Genomic DNA, 9,658 nt, shown 5'->3' with positions numbered 1-9,658 from the left:
CCCCTGAGAAGGTTCCAGGTTGTTGGCAACCCCGAGAGTGGGCACAAAAGCTTGCAGGAAGTCCTAGCGGCGGCGGGCGGCTTGGACAGGCGCACAGTGCAGGAAGGGACTGAGAGACGGAGGGACCGAGGGACCGAGGGACAGCGCACCAGCCCGCCGGCAATCTCGGTAATCTCACACCACAGCCCTCGCGCCGGGTGCTGATTTTAGTCCCTATTTTTAAGTTCTCAGTGCATCGCCTGGGTCAGTTTAGCATGAGAGAAATTAAAACACATAAAAGTAACATCACTGAAAATAAAATAAAGGAACAGATCTTGCCACCAAAAAATAAAAATAAGGAGCAGAAAGCTGGGGTGCCCCAGAGCTGAAGGCCGCTCCCAGGCCTCCACTTGCCACCCGGCCTCTGCCCAGAAGTCGCCGAAGGGCCTGGAGTGGATTTGGGGGTTCGCTTTCCTTCTCACCAGCTCTTCCTTGTCACGGAGCCTCGCCTCGCGGGTTTCGCCTCCGTGTTGGTGGCGGGCAGTGACCAGCTCCTGCAGCAGCCTGTTTCCAAGGCCTGCACGGAAGTGTGTCTGGAGCTATGAGGGTTTTTTATTCTGTTTTTTGTTCTGTTTTGTGGGTGTATGGCTGAGCACACAGCCTTAAGGAAGCTTTTCTTCTGGGGCAGAAGTGAAGCCCTGCTCACAAAGCAACCTGTGGGTGCGTGCTTGGGTCTGTGTCCGTGAGTGACTGTGGGTGTGAATGCGAAGGAGCCAGCCAGGTTGCGTGAATGCCTGTGTGTGTCTTTGTGATCACAGGAAGGTGAGTGTTTGTGTATGCCTGTGTCCCTGTGCATTTATCTAGGTGATCCTGTGTACTAGGTGAGGCCTGTGGGTAGGCAGTATTAGGGGAATCCGTGTGAGTGTGTGCCATCAGAGGTCACTGCTTGGCGGTCCCCAGAGCAGGACGGCATTGGGAAAAAGAGGAGACCCAACCCAGAGACACAAGGACAGCAGCAGTGGGATCTGGGACGCTCCCCCATCACTGACCCTGACCCTCTCCCTCCTGGGCAAAAGGAGACACAGAAGATAGAGATCCTCCTGTTTAATCATGTTTTATTTTTGCATCATTCCGATACACGCAGAATGTAAAAAGGAAGGGTGGCAGGCACTGGGCGCAAGGGGCAGCGGTCAGTCGCATGGACACAGGAGCTAGTGGGCCGGTCAGTCGGCGGAGCTGCAGGGCTCCAGGCCCTGAGGCTCTGCTACTGGGAAGGCAAGCGGCTCTGGAGGGCGGGTGGGAGCCAGCAGTTAGTCCAGACCCAGCGTCCACAGAGCAGGCATCAAAGGAGGCTTACAAAACAGCGAGACTGTACAAAGACCTTACAAGAGCAACGTAGAAAAGCGGGGGAGTCAGAAAGCCACGACACAGGGAGATGTGCTCTCCCCACATTGTACAAAAACAGACCCACAGACTCTCCTTTAGGTAGTATTTTTTTTACAGTGTCTAGAAACCAGAAATTCACCTTTCTCCTTGATTTGTTTAAAATTGCTTTATGTTTAAATAGTTTTTATTTTATTTTTCCTATTTGACAGAGTTTCCAAGTTCAGTTCCCAGAACTGGGCGGCTCTCTCTCTCTCTCTCTCTCTCTCTCTCTCTCTCTCTCTCTCTGTCTCTCTCTCTGTCTCTCTCTCTCTCTCTGTCTGTCTCTCCCTCTCTCTCCTCCTCTCTGTGTCTCTCTCTCTTCCTCTGCCTCTTACTCCTCCTCTTCCTCGTCTGCCTCCAGCTTGCCCTGCTCCGAGATCCCGGGCCCCGAAGTCTTGTTTTCCTTCTTCCACTTCATGCGCCGGTTCTGGAACCAGATCTTGATCTGGCGCTCGGTGAGGCACAGGGCGTGCGCGATCTCGATGCGCCGCCGCCGGGTCAGGTAGCGGTTGTAGTGAAATTCCTTCTCCAGCTCCAGGGTCTGGTAGCGCGTGTAGGTCTGGCGGCCTCGCTTGCGGTCAGTTCCTGCGCCCAAAATATGAAATGGAGGGAGTTGATCAGTCTTTTCAAATCAAAAATGTTGAAAAGGCCAAACAGTATCCACCTCCCTCTTAGACCTTGACTGGGAGGTCCCAGGGAGGGGGGGGGGGAGCTCATTTTCCAACTAAATCAAACTCTTGTTCCCCAGCCATGCTGCCCTCTGCTCTCCTGTGCAGGACTTTCTGCAGGTCACTCAAGGCCACTGTCCCTGCAAGAAATCTTATCCTGCTAGAGTTCTGAAGCTGCTTCAGGCTCCTGAAGGCCTCGTTCCTAAGGCATGTATGTGGGGGTGCAGGAGGTTGATCCCCAGTTACTCTCTGGGGCCAGAGGTTCCAAGCCTTCTCATTTGGCTGCAGACTGTGGTGGTCTCTGGAGTCTGCAGCTATGGAGACCTAGCAGGGACTCTGGTGTGGTGCTCAGGCTTGGTTTGAGAGCTTCCCAAGAAGAAAAGGAGACAAAGAGACTGCACAGGTCCAGCATGCCCCACCCTGTTATGGAATCGGGAGGTGAAATTCTGCAGGTTCTCTCCCACTGGTTCTCTCCCACTGATCCTGCCCACGGATTCTCCCCCAGTGCAAGGCTGAGGCTCACTCAGCCAGGGCCAGGCTGGCCTGCCTTGCCTACCTGGCTACCAGGGCAACTGGAGGTGCAAAGCCATCCTCGGGCCTCCAGGGCAGAAGGGACAGCAGCCTGGCTAAAGCAGAACACAAGGGTACCTGTGGGGCCCAAGGACAAGAGGGACCTTCCCTGCCTAGGCCCAGAATCCCAAGTGGGAGACTTGGGGGAGGCCCTGAGATGCTGGTGCCAGCCCTCCTAGGAAGGAGCTGCAGAAAGGAGGGGGCCCTAATTCTAAGTCACATAAAAGCCCAGCTCAAATGTTTATGAGCAGAAAAATTTGGGCTTTGATAAATCAACTGGAAAGGCAGTTGAATTACGAGGCAGGTAAAGGGGACCGTGGCCACCAATACTGATGTTGTGACACAACTGGGACCCTCCTGACCCCCAACCTGGCTAGCCTGGGAGCCTTGGGCCACACATCTTGGGCTTCCTGGATGGTGCAGTGGCTCCCAAGTCCTTTTGCCTAGGGGTTAGGATAAGACAGGATGCAAAAGGCCTTGCAGGAGGGCTCACGGGAGTCCTGGCTTCTTGGGGTTCCTGCAGCAGCTGCTGGGTGGCCTCAGGCTCCAAGTTTGCTTCTGCTCTCTGGGGTCTCAGGCCCTCCCCAAGAGGAGATGCACCTTGCTAGGGGACACCAGCAGGCCAGTTCCCCAGGGCTGCCTAAGATTCTTAGGAGGGGTGCAAAGGAAGCCAGCATGCTCCTTACAGGCCTCCTCCCTCTCCCTAGTTCTCTTGCTCCCCAAGGTCACTGGGGGATCAAAGGCCTCACGATGGCCTCAGCCTTCCTTCCTTCACTGCCATTGGGGCTCTGGGTTCCTGGTTGGGTCTCGGCTACCCCCTCCTCCGGAAGGCCTCTGGAGCCCCCCTCTAATTGTCCTGGCAGGGATGACAGGGGAGCAGGGTTGGCTGGAGGCAAGGAGGAGGGGAGAATTGCTTAGCTTAGCACTGGGGTCTCCTCCCCCATATCGTGTCTGAGCTTGGGCTGGGGGACACACCCAGGACTGAGCTCCCAGGCAAAGAAAAGGGGGAGAGGGGTGGAGGGAGAGACCCTAATGGCTATTCTCTGCAAACCCCAGCCTTCCTCCACAAGACAAACGGCCTGGTCTCCAGCCCGTGCCGGCGCTGCTGATAAATATTTAAAGCTAAAAGACCAGGAGAAAGGCTGGGGGGCGGCCTGGGGACTCTGAGCGCCGCAGCGCCGAAGACAGATCCGCCGCCGCCCGGGAAGCAGACCAGCCTAAGAGCACCAAGCAAAACTGGGGGTGGGAGGGTGGGGGCAGGGCCGGGTCGCGGCCGATGGGGTGGGGGTGCGGCGTCCCCGGGGTACCGCCTCCGGGCCCCACAGCGCTCTGGACGCGCCAGGGGGCGCCCGGCCGGCCGGGGCAGCGGCCCCTCGCGGGGACGGGCCCGGAGCGGGCGCTGCGGTTACCTGAGCTCCGCATCCAGGGGTAGATCCGGAAGTTACTCTGGGCCGCCAGCTCCGAGTCCCTCTGCTCCTTGGCGGAGTCGCCGGGACACACCCCGGAGAGGCTCTGCTCAAAGGGCGCGCAATGCATGTTGAAGGAACCCGGCTCGAGCCCGTAGCCGGCCGCGTAGACGCCGCCTGCGCCCGCCGCGCCCCCGCCGCCGGGGTACAGGCCCGGCACCGCGGCGGCGAAGGAGGAGGCGCCCGCGCCATAGCCGGGGCGCGCGGGGCTGGCGGCGAACGCGCACGAAGTTTGCTCGGGGAAGGCTCCGGCGGCGGCGAGCGCCGAGCCCGCGGCCGGGTATTTAGAAAATAAAGCATTCGCATAATACAATGAACTCATAATTTGGCCGGATGATTTGTAGGCAGGGACGTTTTAGTGTCGGTTTTACGAGATTCCTTGATATATTACAGAATTAGAGTCCAGATTTACACCAAAAAGGACCCCCTTTTTCCTCTCCGGGCCACGTGACCCCTGCCCACGTGACGTCCCCTGCGCCAATGGCCGCGCCGCCTCCCCACGGCTCCCGGTAATGTGGAAAAAATTGTGTGGCGTTGGATTTATAAAATATGATCAATAATGAATGGGGAAGCCGAGCGCTGTGCATTGGGGCTGGGGGGCTCCAGGGCCGCTGTGACCCCCGTGGGCTGGAGGCAGCTTGCAGGCGAGGCTGGGGGGAGGCATGGAGTGGAAGGGACATAAATAACCCCGAAGCGACCCTGCCGTCGCCCCTACCCAGGTCCCCAGCGAGCGGGGCACGAACGCGGGGCAGTGCGCGTGCGAGGCCGCGCGGGCCTTTAGGAGCCCGGGCCGCTGGAGAGGCCGGCCCGGTCCTCCCGGGGTGAGGAGCCAGCCGGCCTGGCCTCGTGGCCCTCTCGGTGCCCCCAGGTCTCCGGGCGCAGGAGACGCAAGGCTGCCGAGGTGCTGGCTTGGGGGGGAGATCCGGCCTGTGGGTGTCGGTTTCTGGTGGAAAATAAAAAATATTGGAAGGAAAGGAGGAAAAAAAAAAAAAAAAAAAAAGGAAAGGGAGTGGGGTGTGGGGTGCGGGGAGAGAAAGGAAGGGAGGAGGGCGGACCAGGCTCGGGCTCGTCGCTTTCCGGGTTCCGGATGCCTCAGTGGAGCGAGGCTGCCAGAGAAGCAGAGGCGGCCGAGGAAGGAAGGCAGCGGGGCAGCCAGGAGGCACCGCCTTGGAGCTGGGCAGAGGTGGCCACGTCCCCCAGAGGCCAGGCGCAGAAGAGCTCCTGCTCCCCCAACACAGTCCCAGAAAAATAAAAATCTCTGCGCACTCAGCAGCTTCCAGCTCATCTCTCGCGCCTCCCCCACCCCGCCCCACTCCCCACGGGAGGACACACACACGGAAACAAAGGGAGAGGCGGCCGGGGACACAGTCACCAACCCGGGCGGCGCGTCTCTTCCCCTGCGCGGCCCGGGCGCGGGGGTCCCCGGGCAGCCTGGGAACGCGAGGGGAGGGGGCATCTGTGGGCTCCCCTCCCTCGGCCGCGGCTCCTCCAATCGCGTGGAGCCTCCTCCCTCACCCCCTGCGCCCCTGGGCCCTGGACTTCACCACCTGCCCTCAGCCCCCCGCCCCTCCCGTCGCCGCCACCGAGGCCGGGGCGAGGTGACCCGCGCCCCCCGCCGCCCACGGCCCGACCCGGCGCCTGGCGCGAATGGAGGAGCAGCGCAGGGGGCCCCCCGGGCCAGTCTCGGGTTCTCGCTTGTAAACTTTATTGTAACTCTTCCGCCCTTTTCAGGCGCAGACAACAGAACAAAGTATAGAGGAACAACAAAATATATAATTAACCCTCCCTCCCCCCATAAAGCAATTCACGGGCACAGGATACACTCTCTTCACAGTAACCCTAGGGACACTTTGTAACAATTGCCCACGGCGCGCATGCTAACTAAAGTCATCTTTTTTTTTTTTTTTTTTTTGAGAAACATTTAAGACAAAATTGTCAAACCAAAGGGGAGGGGAGGGAGAAGAGAGAAGCGAGAAAGCGAGAAGCTGGTGGGAGAGGGGTCGGGAGGGGAATGGGGCGCGGGGGGGGGGCAGAGAGAAAGAGAGAGCCAGAGAGAAAGGAGGGAGACAGAAAGAATCACGGCGTGAATAGGCAGTTTCATGTTGTTGGGGAACTTGCAGAATCGGTACCTCGGCCTTTACACAAAGAAGCACGTTCAAAGGAAAAAGACCGTTTGCACCACGAGGCTCTGTACACGGGGCGGGGTGGGGGCTCGGCGGGCCGCGGCCGCGCACCTCGCATCCTCGCGGGCGAGGGAGGCCTGGCTTCCGACGCTCCCTCCCCGGCCCCCGGGAAGGGAAGGGACCCACGCGGCGCACACACGGAAGCTATCACGGAGACTACCACTAGCGGGGGGCGCGGCGGGCGGGGCGCTGCGCGGCGCTGGGAGGCCCGGGCCGGAGCGCGGCGCGGGGACGCGGGGACGCGTGACCGCGAGGGTCGGGGGCCGCGGGCGGGCGGGCGGGCGGGCAGGCGTGCGGGGGGCCGCGGCCCTGGTGTCCCGGCTGGAGTCTACTTCTTGTCACCCTTCTGCGCGTCGCTCTCGTCCGCCGCCTCCGGGGCCCGCTCCAGCTTCTGCTTCTCCAGCTCCTCCTGCTCGCACTTGCTGCTGGGGAACTTGTCTTTGTTGTTCTCCTTTTTCCACTTCATCCTCCGGTTCTGGAACCAGATTTTGACCTGTCTCTCTGTCAGTCCCAGCGCATGCGACACCTCGATCCGCCGCTTGCGAGTCAGATAGGGATTAAATAGGAACTCTTTCTCCAGCTCCAGGGTCTGGTAGCGGCTGTAGGTCTGGCGGCCTCGCCTGCGTCCGGCGGCTGCTGGGAAGGGGGGAAAGGGGGGACGGGGCGGGTGGGGGAGGGGCGGGGACGGGGAAGGGCGAGATTCGTGAGCCAGCCTAGGAGACCGCGGCGGCGCTCGGGCCAGGGGACCCTTCTCCTCCGTGCGGGGGCGGGGGGCGCGGGAGGCCGCGCCAGCCGAGGGGGGCAGAGCGAGGGGTTCAGACAGCGCCTAACCCGAGGGAGCCCCCTCCCCTGCTAACCAGCGCCACAGTCGGTGGGTGGGGGGCTCAGTTCCACTAAAAGTGCCATAAAGTTAGCAAGGAAGGAAGTGAAGGGGGGGAAGAATTTTAAAAAGCCATGCTGGGGACGAATGGACCCACCTTGAAAAGCCCCCCAGAGCCTCTGCCCCAGAAGAAAAGTTTCTTCAGGGTAATTAAACTATAAAGCCATTGAAAAGTGCAAAAGTTGAGCGCCCCCACTCCCGACTCCCTTTCTCCACTACCCCCCATAAAACAGTAAAAGCCGGGAAAGGAGGAGGAGGAGGAGAGGTGAGGCAGGGTGGGGGGTTTATGGGTCCAGGAAATGTCGCTGGGCGAGCCCCCCTTCAAAGGAAACAGAAAGGGAAAGAGAAAGAAAGAAAAAAGAAGGAAAGGGAAAGAGAGAAGGGAAGACGGAGAGAAAGGGAGGAAGAGGCGCGGGCGACCGCAGCGCAGCGCAGTCTCCGGAGCCGCAGGCGCCGCGCCCGGCCTGGGCCCGCGCCCCCCGGCCCCGGCCCCCGCGCCGGCCCCCGCGCCGGGCCCCACGGAGCTCACCTTGCGGGCGCATCCAGGGGAAGAGCTGCGTGGGCGACGGGCTCTGCTCCGAGCCCTCGGCCTCCTCGCCCAGGCCGCTGGCGGCCGCGAGCTTGCAGTCCGCGTACTGCACCAGGTCTGGGTCCTGCGCGCCGAACAGGCTCTGGCGCTGCAGCGGGTCGTAGCCGTAGAAGTTGCCGGGGTCCCCGTGGCACGCCACGGCGCACGGGTTCTGCTGGTAGGGCGCCGTGGACAGCGACGACGGCCCGTGGTAGAACTCCTGGATCTGCGACGGGTGCTGGAAGCTGCCGCCGCCGCTGGGACCGTACACCACGGTGGGTCGGCCGCCCAGGTCCTGGGCGAAGCCGCAGTCATAGTAATTGGGGCGCAGGGACTCCCCGGTTTTGTATTTGGAGAACAGTGAGTTGACGAAATAAGAGCTCATTTTATTGAATTTTGAGGCGGCGGCGGCGGCGGCGGAGGCTGTAGTTGGGGGCTGTTGGGGAGGGGGTGGGGAGGGGGAGAGGGAGGGAGAGAGAGGGAGAGAGGGAGAGAGACAGAGACAGAGAAAAAACGCGGATTCGCCGGCTCCTGGTCACCCTGGCCAGGAAAGGAGAGGGACAGGGAGGAGGGAAGGAAAAAAAGAAAGAAAAGAAAGAAAAAGGCGAAGAAGATCTCCAAGCCGCCACACTTTTTTGTGATTTCCAGGAATAGGGAAAAAAAAAAAAAACAGGACCGCGGAGGCTCCCCAAGTCTCAGCCTGCGGCAGCGGCCGCGGCGGACGCGCCCTCCCCCACCCCCACCCCCACACCAAAAATCTACCGCCACTTAAGGAGGTCCTCGCTTTACATTTCGAAGAAGGGATGCCAGTTCATAAACAGTTTTCGGTGATTTACTTCCCTGCAAATGACTTGTTTCATATTTTGCACTGTCTTTTCACGATCATTTGCATCCATTAGAGCCCCGGCATCCTATTGGCTTCCCGGTACTCCTCCCGGACAGGACGCAGCGCGAGGGTGCGAGCAGAGAGCAGAGAGCAGAGAGGCGAGAGCGCCGGGGAGCTGGGGAGCGCGGAGGAAAAAGGAGGGGAAGGGAGAAAAACACCCGGGGAGCGCGCGCGAGCAGGCGAGGGGGGCGCAGAGGCGAGGGGGCGCGGGGAGCAGGAGGAGGAGTGCGGATTGAGGCTGCTTAACTACCTACATTAATGAGATATCGCTCGCCTCCCAACAAATCAAATACCTTCGCGGACCACCCCCAAAGGCTGGTGTGGGGGCGTCGCGGAAAAAAACCACGCGCGCGCGCGCGCGCACTCGGGGCGCGCAGACACGACGCGCGCCCGGGCGCAGGCACCGCTGTTAATTTCGCGATTTTAACGAGGCCATTTGGAGTCTTCCTAAATGTCAGGGTCGCTTCGGAAAAATGTAAAAGAACACGGTTTAATTGCGCCGAGTTTTAAAAGGTCCTATAAATGTAATTGGTATTTTAATACAAGTTATCAAATCATACAGCTTCCTCTCCTAAACATATTTCCAAACAAACGAGGTAGTCATATTTAAAGCTTTAATGATCAATTTCCTTATTATTGATAAAGGTTTAACTATCGTGTGCGGGGGAATTGGCTGGGTAACCGGCCCCCCAAAAAAACGGCTGTAAACTCTTTAACAAACTATAAAACGCAATAAAGCCGAAGTCTGTTGTTGTTTATGCCGAAGCGCATAAAGGCTGTTAGCGTTTTACGAGTTCTTTCCTCCACAGCTATAAAACCGCCGCTCCCAGCGCCCCCGCCACCGACTGCAGCGCGGTGGGGGTGAGGAAGCCGAAATGAGAACGATTATGGAGGGTTTCTGCTTTTGGGGTTTTTTTATTCTGTCACAAATCGTGACTTTTTTGAGAATTTGGGCTCGCTCAGCCCCTGTGCCAGGCACCTGCCCCTAGGCCGCTGGGAGACCCGGGCTGTCCCCTCTGCGCCCCGCCCAGCC

The 9,658-nt window shown here is 59.8% G+C and overlaps 2 protein-coding genes across 3 annotated transcripts; both read right to left on the bottom strand.

Moving 5' to 3' along the window:
- Positions 1-1,077: 1,077 nt before the first annotated feature.
- Positions 1,078-4,445, bottom strand: Hoxb7 (homeobox B7). Its single transcript, XM_063251414.1, has 2 exons — positions 4,052-4,445; positions 1,078-1,989 (listed from the first exon to the last, which is right to left on the bottom strand). The coding sequence occupies exons 1-2, from the start codon at positions 4,428-4,430 to the stop codon at positions 1,736-1,738; spliced, it is 633 nt and encodes a 210-aa protein (XP_063107484.1). The 5' UTR covers positions 4,431-4,445; the 3' UTR covers positions 1,078-1,735.
- Positions 4,446-5,861: 1,416 nt separating this feature from the next.
- Positions 5,862-9,199, bottom strand: Hoxb8 (homeobox B8). 2 transcript variants are annotated; one of them, XM_063251412.1, is made up of 2 exons: positions 7,701-9,199; positions 5,862-6,927 (listed from the first exon to the last, which is right to left on the bottom strand). In XM_063251412.1, exons 1-2 carry the CDS (start codon positions 8,122-8,124, stop codon positions 6,620-6,622), a joined length of 732 nt encoding a protein of 243 aa, XP_063107482.1. In that variant the 5' UTR covers positions 8,125-9,199; the 3' UTR covers positions 5,862-6,619. The 2 variants fall into 2 exon arrangements, with proteins under 2 accessions (XP_063107482.1, XP_063107483.1); XM_063251413.1 differs by having other exon boundaries at positions 5,862-6,924.
- Positions 9,200-9,658: the final 459 nt, after the last annotated feature.

This window comes from Cavia porcellus, unplaced genomic scaffold (assembly GCF_034190915.1).
Source record: "Cavia porcellus strain 051 isolate PalLab524CR breed Dunkin Hartley unplaced genomic scaffold, mCavPor4.1 scaffold_6, whole genome shotgun sequence".
Taxonomy (NCBI): domain Eukaryota; kingdom Metazoa; phylum Chordata; class Mammalia; order Rodentia; family Caviidae; genus Cavia; species Cavia porcellus.
Note: the sequence above shows the minus strand (reverse complement) of the source record. Positions and strands in the feature narration are given on the sequence as shown.